A 25,019-nucleotide genomic window follows, 5' to 3' on the forward strand; every position below is an offset into this window, starting at 1 on the left:
AAACTGATCTGCTGTAACTGTATTGTAATGGATATGATCATGCCATAGTCATTTCCTTAAGCTGTTTCTCCAGAGACAAGAGCTTTTCTGTATCACAGCACAGTTCCATCAAGAAGTTTGTTTCTTTAGAAGTTGACAATGCTACTGTTAGCCTTTACTTTCACTTTTCCCTTCCCTCCATTTTTGTACAATGCTCACTAGAGAAAAATGTGATTACTTATTTTAATATGCAACAAAGTGCAGTTGTTATTTTTCAGGCATACAGTTGTTCATTTAAGAAATGCACGCAACTTTCTGCTAAGAATACATAATTCAATTCTCAGTCTTTAAACAAAGTTAAATTTAGATCTGTATTTATTACACACTTTTCTTACTATTTTCTGCCATTTTTGGAACACGTATAAAAATTTAGTTTATTTCTCTCATGGTGGATAAACCTCAAACTAACACACCACCAAAAAACTCTAACAGTGTCATGTCCCCATGAGAATCCTGCCTTGTTAAACTGCACAGAGTTTCCCATTTTTAGTTGTGTGTGTACTGGTGTTGTCTGGCTATTGGCAGCTCTTTCTGTTTACACTGGAGGAATTATCCCCCATTATTCAGGCTCGGATGATGGATGTGCATCTGTGGCCTCAGATGGGGTAGGGAGGAGGAACACAAGCATTGCATCCTCCAAAGCTGCACCGTGGACCTTGTCCCAGGGAGGCTGGGGGAGCCCAACGACAGAGCCACTCACCAGGCTCCCACACCATGGGTTTGTTTCCAGGGGGGTCTCAAGAAAAAAAGAAAGTACTATAATTTCATTAATTTTAAAAACCAGCTTCAGCCTGAGAGCTTCTGTTCTTGGTCCCACACAGCACAGGAGCTGCACGTGGGCAGGAGTGGAGCTGTGAAGGAAAACAGTTGCCACCAATGACCCAATACCCACACCACAACATTCCCTTTTTGGAAAGGGGTAGCTCTGGACTCGCTGCCCAGTTGGATACATGATGTACGTGCCAGATGTCATCTCCCATTTTCCTTCACCGAGGAGGAATGCAGTTTGCAGCCTCCAAGACAGCTTGGCGATGTGAATGAAACCAACAGCATGGCAAGGACTCTAAGAAGTCACTTCAAAAGTGTGCTTGGGACATATAATGAAGCAGCAATTTCATCCAGGAAAAGTCCTGGTGTTTGTGTAAACCTCTGACGTCCTCTCGCCGAGGGGGCTGACGATGTAACATCGCATCCGCTCAGCCGCTTCAGAAAGCAGGTTTGGAGGCTTCACCAGCCCTCTTCCTCCTCACCGAGCCATGCACGTCCAATTACATACACCTGTTCCACCAGGTGAGAGACACGGTAATTGGATTCAGCTGTGAATCCATTGCGTGGATTCAACTGTGAATCCATTGCGTGGATTCAGCTGTGTGTAGTATCAGCGTGAATTTGAATCGTCTCCTCTCGTTCCACTTCCCTCCCTGCAGAGGAGTTACCGTCCCGCTCCTCACCGGCGGGACGCACCAACTCCAGCACCAACGCTCCTGGGGCACGGAGAGCGGCCGTGAGGAAGGCTCGGAGCTTCCACCGCCACGGAGGCGGCTGTCAGCGGCCAGGGCGGGCGCGGAGCCCCCGGGGCGGAGGCAGGTGCGGGGGGCGGCGGCAGCGCGGGGCCGGGGCTGGGGCTGCCCGCGGGGGCGGCGCTGCGCACCTGGGCCCGCCCCGCGCCGCGCTCGGCGGCAGCGCCGGGGTCGTGCGGCCGGAGCGGAGCCGGAGCCGGAGCCGGAGCCATGGCCCGGGGCGGCGGGGGCCCGGCGCCCTGAGCGGCGCCATGCGGGGCCGGCTGCTGGCGCGGCTGCGGCGCCGGAGGCAGCTGCGGCTGCTGCTGGCCCTGGGCGCGCTCGCCCTCGGGCTCTGGGCCGCCTACCTGGAGCTGGTGGCGGCGGCCGGCGGCGGGGCTGCCCCGGAGCGCAGTGAGTGATCCCCGGCAGCGGGAACGGGAGGGAGCGGGAGGGTCCCGTTCTTCGCAGCCCCGGCATCCTGCGATCCTCGGCAGCCTGCGATCCTCGGCAGCCCCGCGGAGGTCGGAGCGCGGCTTTGGCCCCCGGGAGCGGCCGGGCGCTGGGGCTTCCCTTCCCTGCTTTTGGCCTTGCCTCTTGGCTCTCACTCCCTCTCTGCCGGGAGACCTACCCAAAGCTGACCGTGTTGGAGCTATAGAGCCCGGAGCCGCGGCTTTGAGATGTCTCTCGTTCTTGGTGCGAACCCGTAAGGCAGCAGAGATGCTTCTTTGAAGGCGGCTTTGATGCGAGGAGCAGGAGGGGATGCGCGCCCGGGAGAGGCGCCCTGCCTGCCCGCTAACGGGCTCGCTGCGAGCGAACTTTGGGGAGTACAGCAACGAGCTGCGCTTTGCTCGCTGAAATAGAGGAAAACTCTGTCAGTGTCGTGTGTTTTTTTGCCCTTCTCTTTTTTGAGTTATAGAAAAGTTTCGAATGACTCATGGTTTGGTAAAAGCCTGTGATGTTGCTGCTGTTTATTAAACCGTGTCAGTACTCGGTACTAATATAAATTGAAAGTATGTTTAACTACATGTTAGTGTTTAACTGTTGATACTTTCCAGTGTATTGGTGATTTCATTACGTGTTATAAACCTCCTAATTTATACTCCCACGAGTCAGGCTTGGTTTCAGTCTTAAAGCTTTGGACTGTGGCTGGTGCAAGGAGCACCATGAATGTCTACTCCCACAAAGTCCATTACAAGACTTCAGCTTGTATATTTGTTCTGTATTATGTATGATATTAAGGCTAAAAGCACATATTTATTGTTCCAGCAGAGTACAGATCTGATTTTTTTTTGTCTAGGATAAATCTTCTAGTAATAATCCTCTTTTTATGCTTGGTGGAATGAGAAGGTGAATTGCCCCGTGAGTCTGCTTTGCATTACATCTTTCGTGCAATCTCACCATGCCTTTTACTGTACATCCCTTTGGCAAAACCCCACCAAAAATGCTTAGAGAAGATTTGTACAGGTGGGCAGAGGGCTGGTGTAGAAACAAGGGAGAAAACAACTGAGAAGTATTTAAAGTAGTGGTTATGAGGAGAGAGGGGCTGAGTCGGGTGTTTGGAGTTGCACAGCTGATGGTCCTTTCACTGCCAGCAATGCAGAGGGAGAAGGAGGGTGAAGCAGAGATGTGCAGCAGAAAACAACTTTCTTAGCGAATTGGATTATTCCTCTTTGCTCTAAGGCAGGATTATTTTTACATCTCTGTTACAAAAGTCATTCTGTTTTAAGACTGAAACTGGAAACAGTGAGATGGCTGCAGTTACTACCAACCAAAACAGAACATGAACAAAATAATTGCATTATATTAAAGTTCAATTATATAAAATTCCAGATTCTCTCAAATCTACCAGAGACGTTGCTGCTCATTGCAAACAGGAGGTATTTAAATGCTTCTGGAAAGGGTGGGAGGGTAAAATCCTCTGACAGGCAGTTCCTCATGGCTCAGCATCACAGGGGGCTGTGGTCACACTGGGCACTTGGTGTCGTTTTCTTGGCCTTGCAGCCAGAATCCTGGAACCTGCTAACAGGAGGAAGGTTAATCTGTGACCTTCCTCACCCTTCCTCTTGCCCTGCTGCCTCTAAAAGCCTGTTTTGTTGTAAGAGAAATCAGAAATCCGAGCAGAAGACAAATAGTATTTGTTTTGTTTTGGCTGTTGAAACTAAGTAATATTTTCTTCTTGGGGGAGAGAGATGGCTGTGTTTGTGACTCCATGTGGTGACTCTTTCCTGGATCCTGGGAAGCTGAGGAGGGGAGTGACTCAGCAAGCAATTAATAGTTTTTGCCTTGTTTCTGCATTGTTTTCTGTTGCATGTCCCAGGTGGGAGCCCTATTGTAAATCACTCCTGGGACCAACCAAGAGCTGCCACCCCAACTTAGCTGATGCAACAGTTATTAATGATAAAATGCAAAAGCTCTTTATTGGGCAGTTTTTCTAGACAAAAGGCTAAAAGGCTCTTCCATTGGGGCCAAAAAGGTGTAAAGCTGTTGGGCTTGAAAGATCTGCAGGAGATCACTGTTTCCATCTCCTGTGCCTGTAATGGAGTTTCTTCTTGCCACTCTAAAAGGCATTATAGTACAGCCTGTGTATGGAAAGCCAGATTTGTTATTCTCTTTCCAGAAAAGTGAGTCTCCCTCTTGCAAAGCTGTAAGGACTCAGAGAAAATACTGCTCTTCCTCTCAGCCCTGCATGAGATGGAGCACAAGCCCCTGTGATGTCCCCACAGCATCCCTGCTCTCAAGTCTCAGAGCAAGTCTCCAGGCATGGTGGATCCTCCTGAGCTTTGTGCTCCTCTCCTTCTCTTACCCCCCAGGTCAGTGTGTGCTGGAGAGAGCAGATCCACACCCAGGGATGGGTGTTTGAGTAAGTGATGCTGAAAAATTGGGGCCCTGACTGTCCTCTCTTGAGGTGTGTGCAGCTCTGCTGTGCAGCAAAGTCAAGCAGGTAAAATAGTTTGGATAAAAGTGAATGAGGAGTTTAGGAGAATATCCTGTAATCATCAGCATCATGAAGCATGATGCTTCATCACCATGTGCTGGGAGAGTCTCTGGCCTGAGGAAAGCTTTGCTGTAATGTTAAAGTGAAAGGTTGTGAGGATCAGCCTGAGGTGCAGAACTTGTGCCTGGTGTACACCATGGCTTGGCATTTCTGTGTGCCAAAGCTGATTGGGAAAGTTGAGCTTTCAGGGAGGTTGGGATGGGCTGGGCAGACACAGAGGATAGTATGGGCTCTTGTGAGGGATGGCTTTCCTTTGAAGGTGATGTTGAAATGAGTAGTTGGTCAGGTAAAGGAAAGTAACTTCTTTTTCTCCTTGTGATGTGAGTGTATTAAGGTGATGTTCTTACATATTCTTTCCAGGGAGCCTTGTTGGCAGGATTGTTTGCTCATGGGTAGGAGGGTGTTTCTGTTCTTGTGGGGTTTGCCATCTGGTTCTTTTTTTTTTTAACTGAGCATGTTTGGCTGGTTTGCTGCTCAATAGGTGTTTATAGGAATCTTAAACATGTTTACAGCTGAGTGAAGAGAAACAAGCAGCCTGCTGTGAGCTGAAGGATGGGCACACTCTCCTCACGTGGAATGTGGCCTGTTGTCATCCAAAACAAGTTTTAACAGGCAGGACACTGCCTCCCTGCCAGGAAACCCAGAGAGCTGGAGACAGTCTATTTGCTGCTGCTGCTGACAAGCACTAACCTCTCTGGAGTGGGCTCTCCACTAGGAATGTTTTCCTCATCTTTATGAGCTGCTACACAGCACACTTTGCTCCTGCTGGAGATGGGGAAACTTTATTATTTAAAGAGGTGTTGGGGAGGGAGAAAACACAGAGGTCTGGAGAGCAAGTTCTGCATCCTGCCTTTACTGCTGTTATTCAGGGCAGGGAGAGGTCTTTGCTCAGGAAAAACCCTCGTCCCAAAACACTGCCACTTCCCAGAGCTGCTGCAGTGCTGTTTGGATGGAAGAAGTGGTGGGTCTGACAACTCCTCCTGCTCCCTCTTTTTTTCTCTTCTGTGCCCAGCAGTGCCTCATCTTGCCCCCTGTGCAGCAGGGTATGACTGAGGGAGTGAGGCTGGTGTCAGTGGGCTGTGTTTGCAGAAAAATCTTGTGTCAGCATAGTGAAAACCCAGCCCCATCCCTGTAGAAACTTGGAGGTGAGGTCATTCCCAGCCATTGCTATGCAGAACGTGTTTTTTTCTGCTGCAAAGTCCATGGTATTTCAGGAGTCTATAAATCACTTGTACTGATTTCTTTTATCGCAGGTTTGTGCTCAGTGTCACATTGAGCCAGGCACAGGGAAGGTGTTCAGGATCAGGTTGGAATCCTGGGAGGTGCAGCTTGTAGGAACAAGGGGTTGGGGGCCCCTTTCTTAACCTGCCCTTCCCAGCTGCTTCGACCTACCCCCATTCCTCCACATTTGATTGTTGTGAGTAAATAGCACTGGGAGTGTGTTATCTTCCTATCTTGGATTGTGGTGGTGGTTAGTGTCTGGTTTAGGATTTCAGACTGCTGCTTTGCTAACTCAGGAGTGCATATTCCCATTCTCTAAAGTGGAAAATTGGAGGGTTCAGAAGATACCAATAAAGAAGTCCTTACAGCAAGACTTCCAACTCCCCTGTATGTAGATCTTCGCTATCCCTTTGCTTTCCCAGAACATTGGCTTCTTATTCCTTCGCCATGATGAGTTCTGACCTTCAGGCATCCAGGCCACTACAGAGCAGTGCAAATTACCCCAATATTGATGTGAATGGGCAGGTGAATGTGTTTGTGTGAGAAAAGTGTCTGCCAAAAGGTGAAGTTCGACATTTGATGTAATGTATCGCCTTCCTCCTGTTGCCTGTGTGCACACACCCCTTGAGGAGCACACCTACACCTGCAGGTTCATTCCCATGCTCATGGCTGGCTCCTGCAATCCCTCACACACCATCTCTCCTGCCTGGGCACGCACGGTATCGCTCTCCTGCTGAGCTCATTGCCCCCAGGATTCCTCACTGCACGTGGGGAGAAACGGGGCCATGCGGTGTCTGAAGGGTGTATTTCCTCTCTCTGCAAGATGTTCGCCCAGGTATCCCCCTCAAAATACACCCTGCTGAAGGGAGTGTGTCATGAAGCCTGCATGTGGTGTTTGTGTGCTTAGAGGACACTGGTGAGGCAGCACTATTCCCAAAACACACTGTGGGCCTATAGCTATGAATGTCTGAAGTGTGTATTTCCTCTCTGTGCTGTTAGCCCAGGTATCCCCCTCACAACACCCCTGGGGAAGGGAGTGTCTGTACCATGGAGCCTGGACATGGTGTTTGTGTGCTTAGGACATTTGTGAGGCCTCTGCTCACAGGGCAGCACCATTCCCAAGGCACATTGTGGGCCTGTAGCTGTGAGGGGAGGGATGTCTGAAGTGCGTATTTCCTCTGTGTGCAAGTTAATTCAGGTATCCCCTTGCTGAAGGGAGTGTCTGTACCATGGAGCCTGGATGTGGTGTTTGTGTGCTTAGGACAATGGTGAGGCAGCACAATTCCCAAAGCACATAGTGGGCCTATTGAAACATGTCTTTCCTCTCTGTGCTGTTAACCCAGGTATCTCTCTCAAAACACCCCCTCCTGAAGGGAGTGTCTATGCCATGAAGTCTGGACATGGTGTTTGTGTGCTTAGAAGGACACTGGTGAGGCCTTTGCTCTCAGGGCAGGACCATTCCCAAAGCATACTGTGGGCCTGTAGCTGTGAGGGGAGGGATGTCTGAAGTGTGTATATCCTCTCTGCAAGTTAACCCAGGTATCCCCCTCAAAGCACCCCTCCTGAAGGGAATGTCTGTGCCATGGAGCCTGGACATGGTGTTTGTTTGCTTAGGACACTTGTGAGGCCTTTGCTCTCAGGCATCCGTGCCAGGCAGCCCCATTCCCAAAGCACACTGTGGGCCTGTAGCTGTGGAGGGAGGGATGTGCCCTGCAGGTGATGCAGGGTTCCTGCCAGGGGTTCAGGGTGACCAGAGGTGCTGGGGCATCCTGCTCTGTGTGTGTAAGGGATCCAGCATCCCCAGCCCATGGTCACAGCCCAGACTGCTCCAACAGGCTCCAGGGAGAGCCCAAGGTGTCACCGTTAGGTTGGATGTGACATACACATGTGATCAGGGTGTAAGAAGAAAAAAGGTTTTTATTCTGCATGTTCTCCAGCTTATATACTCTTAACAAAGTGTGATCTTCATTGGTGTAAAGCAATTAATATCAGTATAATTGGCAAAAGTTTTACAGAAATTTAATAAGGCAGGTATACGCATCTACTTGTGCACATAGCCTAGCTTACAAAAATTTTGATGTATCTTTTCTAATCTGCTTCCATGCCGATGGCCTTGTCTTCCTCCTTGCTATCGATACACTCGAAAATCAACAATTGTTTTTTCTTCTATTAACTCAGCTTTGCTTGCAAGCCAGCTGTCAAACCCCTCCATACCAGGGTTACAGGAAGCAATGTGGATCACCCTGGAGCTTGGTTGGGTATTACAGGGACCTGTTGAAGGTCTCCATGGTGAGAGAAGGACGGTGAATCTTGTTTCTCGATCAGAAGGCTGGATTTATTGATATATGATATATAATACATTATGACTATGCCAAAAAGAATAAAGAGAGAAGTTTGCAGAGCTGCTGCTGAGCTAAGAATAGAAAGAAAGAATTCTATAACCAAGTTGTGTCCAGGAACTCTGTCCCTAGCTTGCACTTGTGATTGGCCCTTAATTATAAATATGGGAACATGAACCAATCACCAATCAAAATAGGTGCATCCTATTGCATTCCACAGCAGCTGATAACAATTGTTTACATTCTCTTCTGAGGCCTCTGCCTTCCAGAAGACGCAGAAATCTGAAAGAAAGGATTTCTGTGAAAAAATGTCTGTGACAGTTGGGAGGTTCATTAGTGCAGCAGGTGGGGAAGCCCAGATCTCAGGTGGCTGTGCCATGCTTGTCCTGGGCCAGAACATCCCTGCCCTGCTGCTGGAAAAGGTGCTGCAGGTAGGGTATGAACCTGGTGCTTTTTCACCACTTGACTTCCAGTCAGGTGGGTGTTTGTTTTCTTGGAACTTGTCCTGCAGTTTGTCTGGCCTCAGCAGATCCCCAAATAATTTGCCAAGATTACATACCACCTTTATAAATAAACTCTTGTGTCATCTCTTCATGTACTCATGTTAACTATGACAGATTTTTGTAGTGGTTTGCCAGAACAGCATGTTTTCCTGCACACACCTTCCTGTCATGAGTGGGACTGGATTAGAATGGCTTGGATCCCACAGGGGTGCCCTCCTGTGCATCTTCCCCCACACCACAGGGGCAGGGCTGAGGAATGATGGCAGAGGACTGATGCTGTCTTCTGGAGATGTTTCTGTGTGCTGCAGTAACAGAGAGGCTCTGCCTTCTCCTGCAGGTCCAGGCAGATGTGAGGGAAGATGGACATCATCTTTCACCTGCTGGTTTGAAATTACTGACATCTGCAGGATGGAGAAAGGCAGGATGCTGTCCTGAGGACAGAGACTGCCTTGTGGGTTCTGGCACTTGGGAATGGAGTAATTATGGGGTTGTTCCTCCTAGCCTCAGGAATTTATATATTTTGTTCAGTTTCCCTTTCCTATTTGTTCTTGCTCTGCACTGATATTGCCTCTTGCAGTCATTTCCCAATTCCACTGCTTTTATTTTTTGACTTGCAGTAATAGCTGAGAAAGACTTTCCAGAAAAGGAAATAAGCTGGCTGATTTACATATGGTGTGAGATTTCAGAAGGAGCCATGTGCCTTGGGTGGAAACAGTTGTGAATCTGGGCCTTGGAGACTCACCCTTTTCATGATGTTAGAAATTCACAGCCTGTGTGTGTCATGAGCCAAGCCAGAGCACACTGGGATCTTGACCAGAGCTGCTCTGTGTTTCTGTTTTCCTGAGAAGACTTTCACATGACAAAGTGCAAAGGCTTTTGATCTTCCTGATCTGCAGGGAGTTCCTGATGCTTTGAGATGCTTTGATGGTCTGGGATTGTGCTGACATTAAGTTCTCCTAAGACATCACAGGAAAATAATTTGTGTTGCCATAATAAATAATTTAAATCAGCTACACAGAATAATAATATTCAAGCAGTCGGTCTTTAGGATGTTGAATCATTTCAGACAATCCAAAGATTTTGGGTGGACTTAAGTCCTCTTGAAGCATCAGTGCCCCTCAAAAGATCACTAATACTGATTTTATAACTTCCTAAGGCTTAGTTATTTCAGCATTCTCTATTTTCCATTTGAGTTGTCCTGGGGGCTTTTTGAGGGGGAAAAGAGGTCAATGTGTTTTTTTTCCCCCAGCTTCTGAAAGATGGGGATTAAGCTGTCACAGATTACTTTACAGTGTAGGTCTGATAGCCTTATGTGGCAAAATTGTCCCGTCTGGGGCTATTTTTCCTTTTCCATGTCACTGTCTTCCGTCAGAGATACAAATGGCAAGTCTCAGGCCTTTGCATCATCCACAGGGCCTTCCCTTCTTACTCCAGTGACCTCGATGTTAATTTCTGACAGTTCAAATATTCTTTCTTTGTTTATTTTTATCAGTTGGAAATTGACAGCCAGTGCTAGTCAGTAATGTAGAAACACTGAACACAGATCAAAAGCTTGACTGTAACAGGCATGTGTCACCTTTTTGACTGTCTTTTCCTCGTGTGTTCTGAGTTGCGAGATTAGGAACTAGTAGCCATACATGGCAGCCTGTGTTTCACTGAAATAGGTGAATTCACACTCACTAAACAGTAGTTTATTGTCACATACTGTTGAATTCCATTCACCAGTAAAAGTATTTTATCTGTCATTGCCTGTGATGGCTACATTATTGCTTAGTAGAGCTCTCTTGGAGTGGGGATAATCTACATTTATAATTCTATGTATTTTTTCCTGCCATTCTTAGTAAATCTTTTTACCTCTCCTTGAAGAGGCTATTTATTTATTTCCATGTCATTAATGTGGGCTTGGCCCATACATTTGGTGTTGGCAACTCCCAACATCTTTCTCAGAGTTGCCACTCATTTCAGCCTAGTTGAGATGTCTGCAGCCCTTCTTGTAAATACTTCACTTCCTAAACTAGTTTTATTTATATTTCATAATGCAATTTTCTGTAAAATTGCAGGAGTCATGTCTGGGTGTTATTAACCCCATCTGAGCTGCAAAACAAAATTTATAATGGGCTGAGAAGATCCTGTCCAGACCACCCTGTGCTAACAGCCTCCACTGCAGCAGCTCACTCTGCAGTAGCTGCCACAGTCCATGTTTTGTTGTAAGCAGCCCAGTTGGGAGTGTTTTGTTTGTTTTTCATCAAAAATGCAAAATAAACAATCTGCCAAACCCAAATTTTTCCATTGAACCCGACTGAACTATAATTTCCAGAGGTGTACCTTGGTAATAATTGTCTGCTTTACATGAGGAGTAAATAGCAATTGCAAAATGAGGCTTCTCTCATGTCTTGAAAACATCAATGCCTGCTTGTCAGAGTGAATTCTGTGACCAGCAGTTCTGCCCCACAGCCTGTACTCTCACAGCAATGGGAGGGAGTAGTTAGCTGCATCTACTTGGAAATTCAAAGTAACATCCAAGCCAAGGGGTTAAGAACAAAGGCATTAGTAAGTTCTTTCCCAGCTTGTGTGTTGCTTCTTTTTCTTGTTAGGGGAACAACAACAACAAAAAGGCAGTGAGAAGGTTTGTTTTTTAAATCTAGAGTGGAGAAAGGGTGAAGCTTGAACCTCTGTGGGATTCCTGTTGTGCCAGCACAGTGGCCAGAGGGAGGCTGAGCCTCATCTCCCTGGGAGCACCTCTGCTGAGTGTGGGGAGCTGAACATTTGCAGGGAAAAGCATCACAAAGGACCGCATTCCCCCTCCCTGTTCCCCAGAATATTATAAGCACCATCTCATCCAGGAAATCCCAGGCATGAGCTGAGGAGGAGGCTGAAGCCTAAAGCACCTGAGAGGAGGTGGAGGGCAGCCCAGGGGGCAGCAGAATGGTGTGAACCCCAGGAAAGGGGCAGGATGTGCAGGTGGGATCCCCAGGGAAGGGGCAGGATGTGCAGGTGGGATCCCCAGGAAAGGGGCAGGATGTGCAGGTGGGATCCCCAGGGAAGGGGCAGGATGTGCAGGTGGGATCCCCAGGGAAGGGGCAGGATGTGCAGGTGGGATCCCCAGGGAAGGGGCAGGATGTGCAGGTGGGATCCCCGGGAAAGGGGCAGGATGTGCAGGTGGGATCCCCAGGGAAGGGGAGGATGTGCAGGTGGGATCCCCAGGGAAGGGGAGGATGTGCAGGTGGGATCCCCAGGGAAGGGGCAGGATGTGCAGGTGGGATCCCCAGGGAAGGGGCAGGATGTGCAGGTGGGATCCCCAGGGAAGGGGAGGATGTGCAGGTGGGATCCCCAGGGAAGGGGCAGGATGTGCAGGTGGGATCCCCGGGAAAGGGGCAGGATGTGCAGGTGGGATCCCCGGGAAAGGGGCAGGATGTGCAGGTGGGATCCCCAGGAAAGGGGCAGGATGTGCAGGTGGGATCCCCGGGAAAGGGGCCCTTAACCTCCTCCCCAGCCTCTTCCTTCTCTCAGAGTGGATCATCTTTCATGGCACAGGTATCCCAGCTTCCCAAACAGCCATCCTTGGCCCTATAATTGCCTCATGCTGTGAACCCTTGCTGCCTTCTGTTCTGGGCCCTATAACCACAGGGACTGTGGCTGCTTTCCCACAACTCCCTCAGCTTCCAGGGTGTTCAGAACAGAGGTGTTCCACAGCAGTAAGTTTGTGCCCACTTTTTTGGGGGACGGCAGATAGGGACACAAAGGAAAAATGAGAGATGCCATCAGCCACATGGTAGCAATAGTAAATATCTACATGGAACTAAATTCATTTGGATTCTAGAAAGATTTTCAGCACTAAACACAGTCTGAATGGTGGATTGTGGAAAAAGGTTTTGCTAAGTTGGTGCTTGGTTTGTCTCCACGTGCTGGCTGGACCAGCAGCTATAAGCACCTGAACCCCCAGAAGTGATTTGGTGTGCACCATCATTCTCCTCTGCCCTCTCAGGCAGGGGCAAAACCCTCTTTATACAGGTGTTTAATTAATCAGGACCTCAGCAGTCCTGGGTTTGTGGGATGAGGAGCATAGCAGAGCTTGTTTCATCACCTTTTTTTGCCCATGTGCCTTGGCTGCTCTGTCCCTGTCACCAATTCCCAGGGCCATTCCTGACCCTGCTCTTTTTCAGCTGCTTCCTCAGCCAGGAAGAACTTTGTAAGTTGCATGAGTTGAAGGACACTTGTACTGCTCCGTGTTTTGCTATGTTAGGAGCTTATTTATACTTGAAAAGATCTATTCTAATTCTGTCTCTGCTGTTTTGGTTCCTTTTTCTTCAGGGAATTGCACACACTTTGTGGTACCAGGGTTTGACAGAATTTAACCTTGGTAATGGGTGTTTTCCTTTTCCATGGAATTACTGGCTGATGATCTGTATTTACTTGTTCACCTTGCTCACCTGCTCCAGTAGTGGAGCTAAGATTGTCAGCACTGAGCCTGAATTTAATTTGCTTTTTCTGCCAGTGCCTTTCATCCATTGGCAGCTTCTCTCTTGCTGGCATGGCATAATAAATGCCTCCACCTTTCTAGTTCCTTTCCCTTCTCCCTGATCCCTCATCTTCATCCCTGCTGCTACTCTGGAGAAGTGCTGATGTTGCTAGCACATCTCTGCACTTGTGATTCCTCCCAACATACCACCCTTCCTTGCAGGTCTCTCAAGGCTTTTCCAGGCACATTTGGGGGTAGGGAAGAGGGTCCTTGATGTGTGCTGGGGGGCAGGGGAAGGTGCACTCCCTCTTTGAACTCCTGCTGTAGCCTGCCTCAGTCTGGCCAGTATTATTTCAGTTTGTCTGAACTGTCTGATCGCTGTCTGCATTCCATCAGCCCCAGCCATGTGGCCGATTTCCTTTGCTTTGCAAATTGTAATTGCTCTGCCAATTAACTCTGGGTCTTCCAGTACACTTTCTTAAGTGCTTTTTCCCAAAACTCCATGCTTCCCAAAAGGCATGACTAGTTGGAGTTTTTCTTCCTGTTTTTTTTTTGTTTGTTTGTTTGTTTTTGTTTTTTCTTTTTTTGGTTGTTGCTTTTTGGCTTTTTTTGTTTTGGTTTTGTTGTTTTGTTTTTGGTGGGGTTTTTTGGTTTTTTTTGTTTATTTTTAAAATATTCTTTGTAAGTTTTGTTTTCACCTTTTTCTTATAACTCTTCGTTTGCATTTGATACACAACACAGGCAGATCGAGGAGGGAAAGAAGCATTTTAGCAAGTTTGGCAGCTCATGCAGAAGTAGAGGAAGAAAGAAAACTGGAAGGTAAAATCAGCAGAAGAGGAAGCATTTAAAAGTACGATGACAGGAATTATTTAGCAAAAGTAAGGGGTGGCCAAAAATGGGACATAGTAAGATGAGTGTCAGAACAGAGTGATCACAAAATGCCAGTGGCCCCTAAAATATTGTAATGTTTATGGAACTGAAAGCTACGTTAGAAGGAAATACTTGGGGTTTCAGTGGAGCAGAGATCAAAAAGAGAGATGTAGAAAGAAGAGGGTGCAGAATAAACCACTATTTTAGGTTTAAAAGAGGTGGAGAAAAATACCTGGATAAAACTTACAGAAGCTTGTGGGAATCACAAGCTACTCTACCAGGATGGGTAAGAATGTATTTGGTGTCATAAGGGTGTTTGGTGCCTTGAAAATCAGTAGTATGATGGCTTTTTGCTGTGGTTAGTTTCTGTGTAGGGCATTGTGCTCAGTGCTGCAGATGCTGCTCTTGACTGGCAGAGTGTGGTTACCTGGTTTGTCCTGGGTGTCATAGAAATGCACAGCACTTTGTCAGCTTTTTCTGCAGAAAAAGATTTGGTAATATAGTCAGGACTTTTTTATGTACCCCTCCTTATTTTCAAAGGATGTAAAGTCCCTTTTCCTCCAAGTACAGCGAAAATTGAATAAGAGATGCTTGGTTTGCACATAGGCTATGGTTCATGGTCAGGTAGCATTTAATCCAGAAACTCTCTGAATTTGCTGAGGTTCATGCTACCTCTGCTCCTTTCATAATCCTCAGGGCCCCCTTCCTGCCTTGCCATGCCTTTTGGGGCTTTTCCTCTTACACAGAGGGACAGGGGCTGTTTGCTGGAACCAGTGCAAGTTTGCATCTGGACACGGGGAAATTCTCCCTGCTCACCTCCCACCCCAAGCACTGATTCACACAGCAGGGTCTGCAGCATTGCAGACTCAGCAGGGAAGGCATCCCATCCCTGGGTAGGGATTCTGTGGCAGGCAGCATGCTGGAGAAGGGACCATTATGGGAAGGAGCCAGACCAGGCTCTTCTATGAGCAGTGTTGATGCTTGTTCAGTGTGACACACTGGCATCCAGTGTGCACCACCTCCAGGGCTGTCCCAAAGTGTGTAAAATTCGTGGCATCCTGTTGCAGGTTTGCAGCCTCAATTATTCCTCTGGGCAGAACAAGAGTCCCCTGGGAGCTGCAGTTTGTCCTTGCTCCATCTGTCTCTCAGCCATGGGGAGGGATTTGCCTCAGCCCACAGCAGTGTGGCACACCCTGCCTTCACCTCGGTGCTGCCCAGCTCTCCACAGCTCAGCTGCTGCTGCTTGGGTGGAGAGCCAGAGGCTAAAATTAGCAGGGAACTCTTCTCTTGCCAAGTGCTGTGTCTGACCCAGCTGGGCCTGGCAGGGTAGAGAGGAAAACACTCTTAAATCTCTCCACACAGAGCGCCCTGCGTGCCTGCTGCCTTCTGGGAGGGCTCCCTGCAAGGGATGCCTTGCCCCAGGGATGCTGGAGCAGTTGGGAGAGCAGGGTAATGCCAGGACAGTCCTGGGACATGGTAGGAAATCCTGATTCTCAGAATGGTGTTCCTTCTTGTTCTCCTTTGGAATGCCATATAACAGCTGGGGAGGCCAGCTCTTGCTCCTGGGCACTTTCAGGGCTTCAGGCGTATCCTCGCTTCTGGAAAGGTTTTCTGGGCAAATGAGGGGTTTGGCTGCCCTAAGAAAATTAGTGTCTGTTCACCACTGCTAGCCTGCCAGAACAAGCTGCTAGAGATTTCACTGCCCACCCTAAATGAGAGCTTGTTTGTTCTCTATTACAGGGTGGCCTGGTGGTTACAGCACATATTAGGGTGAACAGGGACCTAGGCCAGTCTTGTCTCTGCTGCTAAGCAGCCAAGGCTTTGGAACAAGCTGCTTTGACCTCCCATGCCTCAATTAGGCTCTATGTCAAAGGTGTCAGTGACAATTGTTATTTATTCTTTTAAAATACTTAATGTTCATGAATGAAAAAGCATTCACTGGGCTCCAAATGCGTTCACTGCAAGGGGAGAGCCTCTTGTTTCATTATTTTGCAGGGCCCAGCCTGCCCTGCTTGTTTGGCTTCCCCAGGCATGCTGCCATTCTGCCTTTTGTGAACCACCTCTGCCATTGTGTGTAAAGCAGGGGCAGGAACTTGTCTGGGCCCCCAGAATACAGATCTCATCTCTGACCTTTCCCATTCATTGCACTTGCCTGAACTGCACAGCCTGGGGCAAAAAAAGGGGTGGAAAAATGCAGCTGAGCTGAGGACTTGGTCATTAAACCCTTTTCCTTTAATGCCTTTAATTCCTTTTTCCAAGGCCATTGGGTAGAGCTGTCTGCAGTGGGTGCCAGGGCAGCACAATGGCAAAGTGTGACCATTGCAGGCAGAACTACCAAGGAGAACAATCTGAGGGACACCATGGGTGGGGTGCAGCAAAATGAGCACCTCTTGACAGCCTAAAAAAAGCCTAAAAAAGATCAGAGTAATGTTGAGGTTTGCATTGGAATTTGGGTTTTATCTGCAATGGGTAATGGATACTGCTTCTAGGGAAAGCTGGACCAGATGCAGAAAAAAGAAAAGAAAGGAGGAAGGCATGTTCACAGTTTGTGTGGTGGCTAATCCTGCTAAAAGGGATGTGAAATTCCTCTTTTCCTGCAAATAGCAGAGAAATGGGAGCAGCTGGGATAGCTGCACTAGCTGTCTTCTGCATTTGACCAGCCAACTTGGAAAGTGGCCTCTCTGTATCTGGAATTGTACAGATGATGTGTGCCAGCCCTCTGCCAGGTCTCCATCACTTTAGGTGGACAGGGAAGAGAGAGAGCTCCAGGATGGAGTGGATGTGGAATGACAGGGTCCCCCCTTGCTCTTGTCTCAGCTCTAGGCACAGGTGCCTCCCTCCTCTGTGGTTTCATGCTGGTGAAGTAAAGGAAACAAAATTGTCAAATGGATCTCTGGCTTCACTTTCCTTTTCCCTGCTGGAGGTGGAGTGAGCACTGTCTGTGTAGAGGACATCAAGGTATTTTTAGCATGGGTGACGAAAGGCAGAGTATAAAATACATGGGCAAATATGCAAGAGGACCTGCTCAGGGCTACTGTTTCTGCTGGAAAGGATTTATTTGCCTGAAACCCAGCAAGGTGAAGAAAGCACCACTTCCTTTCACCACAGGCTGGGTAAAAGGCAGCTGTGTCTTGCTCTTCCCCCGCACACAAATCTGGCAAGTCCTAGCAGAGAATTTTTCTTGGTGCTGGCAGCTCCTGGCTCTGTGTGCTGGCAGTGGGAGTGCAGGAGGGCTGGGCATGGAGCAATCCTGTGGGGCAGTGATGGAAAAGTGGCTTTTTCCTGCACTTGCTGGTTACAGTGAGAGTGACCTCCTTGCCCTTTGTGATCATCATTTACTGAGAAGTGGGTGAAGTGCTTTTTCCATATTCCCTTCCCATTGCTGAACTGTTTTGATGCTGACTGCTGGCAAAAATACAAATTTCTAAGCAGATAGCCACTGGAAATGGCCTGGCTTTGCTGTCTGAGGCTGTCCAGGAGAAGCCTGTGTTCCAGCTCTGGGCTCCCTGTCTGTGCCAGTCAGGCTGTGAGCATTGCCCAGGGCCCTGCAGAGTTGCTGGGAAGATGCTGGGTGACATCAAGTGCTTTAGGCAGTGTGCAGTGGGCTCCCCCTCTGCCCTGGAGAAGGCATTGGGAGGGACTGGTGCTTCCCTGGAGCTGGAACAGCATGCATTGCCAGCACTTGGGCAGATGAAGGAGGCCTGGATATGACTTGGAGGGTGGCCCTGTGTCCCTGTGCTAAATTCAGCTCTGCAGCCAGTTTGTTTAAAATCCACCACTGCAATATTTTGCTGCCTCCTCTTTGGAGAGCTGGGCATTTACAAGGTCTGCAGAGATCTCTGCTCGAAGTTAAGCTGCTAAAATTCACAGAGATGCCTTTCTTGGGTTCAGCAGGTCTCAAGACTCTTTACAATTCTTGTCTCAGACCCTGGAACTGGAGTGATTCAAGTGGGTGAGCTGCTCTCTTTCCCTATATCCCCTGGTGTTAGATTGGGGTGTATTTCTCTTATTGTTGAGTGGAATTAAAAGGCAGATTAAGGCTTTAGTCACTGGAAAGCTTTTTTGGGAGAGTGGAGCTTCATACATTGCTTGGCTGAGGGTAGAAGCCCCCAGAAGGACAGCTCAGGTGTTTGACACTGGGCTGGTCCTCAAATCAGGCAGGGCTTGATGGGAGGATCTCCCAGAGCAAGCATATACAAGTTTAAAAATAAAAAAGAATGAAAAGAAAAGAGAGAATGAGAGAAAGTGGTGATAGCAGGGAGTAAAGCATTTGAGCCATCGTTGTGCTTGTAGCAAGCACTCAGGACAACCCTTGTCCAGCCCTGGCCACCTTGGCAGGCCAAGGCAGAGGCATGAGGCTTTAGTGATTTTTCTCATGAATGTGGTAGATCCATTTGTGCAGTTGGAGGCACATAAGTTATCATTTTTCTTTAATGCTGTCAGATTTTACCAGCAATGTCTGTTGTGAGTGCTTGGGATTTGTGATTTCACTATATGGTTTAAATGAAACCATGTGTACCTTTCTTTGCAATTCTTTGTCAATAATCCAGATTTTAAAAATTACTATTATTATTTCAAGTAGATGTGATGGTACTGTCTGGATCTATAGCTTTGTAAAGAAATAAGCATAATTTTGTTCTCTGCAGGTGTGTGCATGCTGCTGTCTCCCATGTAAAACTGTCCCAAGGAACCATTTGTGGGCACCTCACAGTATCTCAAGTTCTAAAGGCATGTACTACACGTAGAGGGTCTCTGTGTTATCTAAGCTCTACAAAATCAGCCCAGAGTCCAGAAACTCAGAAACCAGCAATTGAATCTCCCAAGAAAACAAAGGCCTAACCTAATTTTGCATTGTGAGCCAAGTAGCCTCATGATAGCACATTTTAAGTGTCCTATGCTCCAAAGGCACCTGTGTTCCTTCTGTTTGCTGAGCATATCTAATCAAACCTGTTTGTTCCAGGTTAAGAACTATTATTTCCCATCAGAAGAATTGCAGCACCTGTACTTCACATTGTGTTGTTTGGGAATTTGATGCTGAGCTCCACTTCTAGGGCAATTTTACATGCACTTCATTATTACCCAAGGTGGCCTGTGTGGAGCTGATCTGTAATGAACATCCAGTTGCAGTTCCCCCCTCTCTGCTCTGAACCAGAGGAGTGAAGTGGAGATGAGGTAGGGTTTTGGCAGCTAAGCACTGTGCTGCTGCTCTTAAACAGCTTGCTGACAGTGCTTGGTGAATTGTTTTGTAGACCAAAGGGACATCTTCAACTCCAGCTTTACTACTCTGCATAAAAGTCTTACAGGCTGCAGTGGTTTCCTTTGTGTGGAGCCAGGGTGTGGGAGGCATCATTACACCCTGCCCTGATGTTTTAACATTACAGTTAATGTTGAGATAGAGCCTGGGATTCATGGGATCAGTCTCAGATGCAGTCTGAAAATATCATGAGTGATACAGGCTATCTTCTGCAGTTGGTGTCCATCAGAGGAGAAAGTGCTTTCAGGCACTTTCTCTTCAGTGCTGCTCCTTGCTGTTGCCTTCCCTCGTGTGTGGTGGTAGCCAGGGATCCTCTCTGTGTGGGATATTTATGCAGTGAAGGCACCACAGGTGAGAGGCTTCAGGAAACAGTCTGTGTCTATTCCATGCTGCTGCCTCCCATGTAAAACTGTCCCAAGGAACCATTTGTAGGCACATCTCAGGTGTGTGCTGCAATTCCTGTACCAGCTCCCTGCCCAGGGGAAGTCAGCAGCACCTGGATAACCCCAGCCTGTGCCTCAATGATTGCAGCACCTCCTCACTCCTTTATGTTGTTGCACCAGTTTTCCCCTCCTCCCTCCTTCCACACCCAAAGCCCCGCACCGCTCTGCTCCTCCCTGCAAAACATCTCTCCTCCTGCCAGAAGGCATCCCTTCATCTCTGGGGCTGTCCACCCACCTCATCTCCCAGCTCCATGTTCCTCCCTGTGCTCTCTGGGAGTTTGGATGTGCTCCCCACACGTTCACTCCTATTCACACATACCTGTCCACCCCAGCATGCAAGTGCCTGCTTGTTGCTGACCTCGCCTACTTAGTGCTGCCTCACTGTGTTCCCCTGAATGTTTTCATGACCATGAAAGCCTTGCTATCCCCTGGGACTGCACAGCTTGCAGTATGTTACAGTCCTTTTACCTTCTGGGATCCTTTAAGGCAAAAAAACCCCCAACTTTGATGTATTCTAGAGGTCAGATCCTGAAATAAATAAGACATGACATGGCCATTGCAAGTTTCCTTTCTAGGGTTGCAGCCATGCATTTACATTTCAAATTCTTCCACTATCCCACAGCATTTCCTCACCTGGAAGGGTGGCACTGTGTGTAACAGAAGGGTTACCATGTACAGAGCTCACAGTTGGGAGCCTCTGGGTCAGAATCAAGGAGCAAACAAATAATGCAAATATCATTGTGAGAGGCTACAATAGACCTCCCAGCCACAAACTGGGGACACCAACTGCCACTGACAAATTATTCTTTGAGGAATTAAGGGAACACTTCCAGGTCAACTGCCCTGGTCCTTTTGGGGAACTTCAACCTGCCAGAAGTTAACTGGGGGCATCACACAGGTGGTACAACCAGAAGATCCAGAAAAAGTGGATGACAGCTTTATGGAACACGCAGAAGGATGCCCTCCTTGATCTGCTGCTTGTCTACAGAGAGGGCCTTGTTGCTGAAGTGGAGATTGGTGGCCGTCTTGGCCACAGTGACCACAAAGTGATAAAGTTTAAAATTTCTGTTGATAGGAGGAAAAGTGCCAGCAAAACCTCAAAACCTTTGCCTGGGGATCTGGCAATGCTGGAGGAATAAACTGTTAAACAGGAAGGATTTCTGAACTCAAAGGTGGCTCTAAGGACCTAATTAAAGCAAGGCTGTGTGGGATTTGAGATGGTCAAACCAATACATCCTTCATCTGCATAACTGGATCTCTCTTAGTTACTGGAGTTGTTTGGGAAGGCCACAGTGAAACTGGACACTTTACACCTGAAACTGAAAAATACAAGGAAACCTCTTTCAAATATGGTCACATAAGCACTGTTCAGGAGGAAAGGTGACCCAGGAGTCACTCACTGGTGTGTGACTTGTAAAAAATTGGCTGTGCAACAAAGCTGTCTGCCTTGTTTGCTGCAGCTCATCAAAACATAAATAGAGTGAGGCCACGGGCTGGATCTGAGCCCACGGAAGCCAGTGGTGGGGCTCCCAATGGACTGCAGCCAACATGGTCCAGAGCAGCTCTGTTTAAAAGTGGAAGAGAACATAGACAGGCATGACTGAGCTCTGACATGCCCTTGAATGCAGATACATCTCTGTCTGGAGCAGGGCAGCTGGCTCTGTGTGCCTCAGTGCTCAGGGATACCATGAGGTCTCAGAAGGACCATGCGGAAGGAACAACAGAGGTGGCTGAGGCAGAAGAGCTTTTCTTGTGACAGGATTTACTTGTGTAAGATACCTGTGTTTTTATTGTTTTCCCCTGTGAAGAGAGACAACTTCACACTGGTCCTACAGCAGAATTCAAAGTGGCTTTAGAGATGAAATCAGTCTCTTGATTTCCCTAAGCACTGTAACATTTAATGGGAGTTACACCATGAACCTGTAAAGCATTGTTTGTAAAACAGTCAATTGTGTGTGTGCTGCCTGCTCTCAGCATAGTTAATCCAGTGTTGCAGGAGCCAGTGATGCAAGTGGTGTGGCTGGTGTTTTTTTAAGGGTTGGATAATTTTATGACTAACAGTAACACTTGCAACTATGCCTGGTAAGAGAAGAGTAATTACAATTTGTGCTGCAGGGCATCCACTGACTGTTTCTGTAGGTCATGAGCACATTTTTTTTTCCTTCTCTGTAAGGTAATACAGCTGAAGGTACTTTTGAAGGTTGTTTTCTTCTGCCTTTTCAACATGAGATGTTGGCTGCTGGTCAAAGGTGGATTATCTGATGGGATGAACCAATGGCCTGATCTTCTAATTACTAAATTCCTACGTAAGGCTTTTATTTCCTGCACAGTGAGGTACTGTGCATATGCTGTGACTTTTCAGAGAGCCCTTTTCTTTTGTAAGATGGAGTTAAGCCCCAGCTCTGGTCCCTAATTGAAACCAGGAGCATTCAGTAAGTTTGGACCATGTCTGCCTGCTGAGTAGCCATAGCCAGGCCTCTGTGGTTTCTGTTCCATGCACAGGAACTGTATCTCTGGCAAAGGGTCTTAAAGCTGAGTGAAGAAATTGCAATAGATAAACTACCATATTTATTTCACTTTGTTTGTTTGCTTGTGCACCTTCCAGGAGTAGATCAAAGTCTCCTGGCATGTGCTTGATATTGTTTAGCCATTGTATGGGCACTGCTTTTTCTTTTTTATTTCCCTCCTGATCTGGCTAAGGCAGGCCTTTAGACAATCCAGGCATGTTGTGAATGCTTGTAAGAAGTGAGTTAAAAACTGGCCCTCTCTGAGTAAACCAGAACATGGTTTGAAAATATGTTGGGGTTGATTCTTCCAGGGTGGTTCAATCACTCAGAAAACTGGAAGAAGACTACTTTAATTACTAAAATGAGTGGTTTAAAGGATCCTTTTAATGTTGCTGGTTGTGGCAGCTTGGTTTTGCTCTGTTCTTTCCACTCCTGTAGCTGTACAGCTCTGTACAAACTGTGTACAGCTGTGCACACAAATGAGCAGCTGGGCAGTTTTGACCATTGGGCAAAATCCCTGGTGGGTGATGTTTTTGTTTTTAAAGAGCAAAAAATAACCTGGCTTGGTTCTCCAGCTTGCAGTTTGCAGCACCATTGGTTGGAAAACATCCTTTTGATATAAAAGCAGAGTGAACTGGAGCAAACTGCTAAAAAGAGAGAAAATACAGGATACTGAGATGCTGTCCTCTTTGACTGTAATTGCATTTTGGCATCTCATGGATCCTACTTAAAGTCTGCACACTGAGTTGCTGAACAAATGTACTCCCTTGTGGCTCCTGCTTTGCTTGTGCTATTGAGGCAGCCAGGATTTCACTAAACCAGGGGTTTATTCTTCTGTCTCAGGTTCACAGGTACCACAGCCTCCCCACATCCTGCTCCCATATATCTGTTAGAGGTCAGTGTCAGACTGGGGAGGGGAAAGGACTTGCTTTGCTGTGAGAAATGTGACCCTGCAGTGTGAGGAGCTCTCAGAAGCACTGTAAGGAGCGCTGCTATCCCCCAGGCATTTGTGACAGGTCAGGGTCAGCAGAGCCATTGGGTGTCCATCACCCAGCCCCATCTGAAGCTCTGGGAGCTTTCTGTAATGGTTTCATTGGTGCTTTTCTCATGTCTGACATGGGGCAGTCCTGGGTGGAAAAAATAGCTTATAATTTTTTTTTTTTTTGTATGATAGTTACTCTTTTTTCTCCTCATCCTTGCTTTTTTTTCCTTAGATTTATCCTGGGGTGAGGGATGAGTCACAAAATGTAATGGGCTTTTGTAAGGAGCTCCAGGCAGGGAAGGAGCAGGGAGTGGTGGCCGATTCCTGGGAGCAGCCTGTGGCCAGCAGGTGAAGTGCAGTGCTGCTGGAGCCACCCACGTTCTCCACTCCAGGTGCTGGCAGGAGCCTGGGCCAGCTGAGGAGAACATTTTGGCTCAGTGACCAGCCTGCTTAGACACAAACCTGTCCTGGAGTCAATCCTGGAGCTTGACAAGGCAGCCCCACAATCCCTGCAGATGCCTGCTCCTTGCCTTGGGAGCAGGTGGATTGCTTCCAGCCAAAGAGGAGATGAAAGGGAGAGGAGGGACCAGCTATCATTTATTAATGCTGTTGAGTTGTGTTTCTTTCCAGTGCTGTAACACTGGGGCAGGGCTTGCAGGCAGCTGATGAAAGAGGAGACAGAGCTCCCCAGGAAACATGAGAGGGCTTTCAGGAGGGCCACTGGGAGATGGGAAGGTCTGTGTGCTCCCCCAAAATAGTCAGAGGCTCTAAGAGTCTGAGAGGGCAAGGGAGTGCCCTTGAGGGGGAAAAGAAAATAAATAAAAAGCATAGAGAGGCCAGCTGAGAAGGGGTGGAAGAAACTGTACAGTCATCTTGTTATTGCAGGGTTGGTAGACAAAAATACATTTTTTTTTCTCTTCTGTGATATTTCCTGTTTGCAAAAAATTTTAAGTTAGTGTTAAGCTTGAGGTGTATTTCCTCTCTTTTGAGCTAGTGCTGGGTGAGAGCTTGCCTGTCCAGAGAGCCCACTACTTTGCTAGCATGAGTGAGCTCAGGTTTTGTGAAAAAAACCCATGAGACTTCCTGGGGTTAGATAGAGGGATAGGTTTTAGAAATATGTGAAAAATTTCTATAGAGTCTGATGGAAAATTATGCCTGCTCTGGTTTTTTGTAACTCTTCACAGTCTGTAGCAGGGATGAAGTTGCTAATTAAACTCTTCTTTTATTTGAGATAACCCAAAATAGTTAGAAATGTTCATAAAAGATACGTCTCCACAAGGGCTGCTCACAGCAACTGAATGCTTTAGGGACCAGATTTCACCAAAGTTCTGGGACATGCTGTGTGTCTCTGGTTTTGTGACAGTCATGCTTTTGATCATATGCAGAGATGAATAAAAAATGTTGCTCTGACATTTCCAAATTATGCAGTTAGAAGCATTTGAAGTTAAACCCAGTGAGGCTTACTTTGCCAGCTTCTGAGATACAGAGATCAGATTTTTTTTTAAACTAGAAAGCGAGTTTTTTTTCTTATTTCTAATGAGGATCAGAGTGCCCAGAGGCCTGATTTTTCCAACAGAAGCAGTAGTATTTTTGTAACAAATCTGTGTGAGCCTGAGTGCACAGACCCTGTGAATCAGACTCTCCATGCTGATATTTTTTGGTGTTTTAGAAAGTGAAATAATTGACCCTCACAGTACTTCTGTGGATCAAGTTTATGTTACTCTCACCATCAAATGTTGACTGAAAAACAGTCAAGGAGAGCCTGCTGGCATTCAGGACATGCTGGAATTTACTCATTTACTCCTCACAAGCCTTGTCCTGATCTTTCATCAGTGCTGCTGTTAAGGTTACTCAATTTTCAAACACCAGCACAGCTGCTTTTCAAGAAGGGTGAAAGCCCCATCT

The 25,019-nt window shown here is 47.4% G+C and overlaps 1 protein-coding gene across 1 annotated transcript in view; it reads left to right on the forward strand.

Annotated features, from left to right (window-relative positions):
• Nucleotides 1–1,295: 1,295 nt before the first annotated feature.
• B4GALNT3 (beta-1,4-N-acetyl-galactosaminyltransferase 3) overlaps nucleotides 1,296–25,019 on the forward strand; it is a 61,664-nt gene continuing 37,940 nt past the window's right edge. The window contains exons 1-2 of the mRNA XM_059472633.1: nucleotides 1,296–1,329; nucleotides 1,467–1,952. Of these exons, the coding sequence (XP_059328616.1) occupies nucleotides 1,296–1,329; nucleotides 1,467–1,952 (520 nt within the window). The remainder of the gene's footprint in view (nucleotides 1,330–1,466; nucleotides 1,953–25,019) is intronic.

Source organism: Ammospiza nelsoni, chromosome 5 (genome assembly GCF_027579445.1).
Source record: "Ammospiza nelsoni isolate bAmmNel1 chromosome 5, bAmmNel1.pri, whole genome shotgun sequence".
In the NCBI taxonomy this organism is placed as follows: Eukaryota; Metazoa; Chordata; class Aves; order Passeriformes; family Passerellidae; genus Ammospiza; species Ammospiza nelsoni.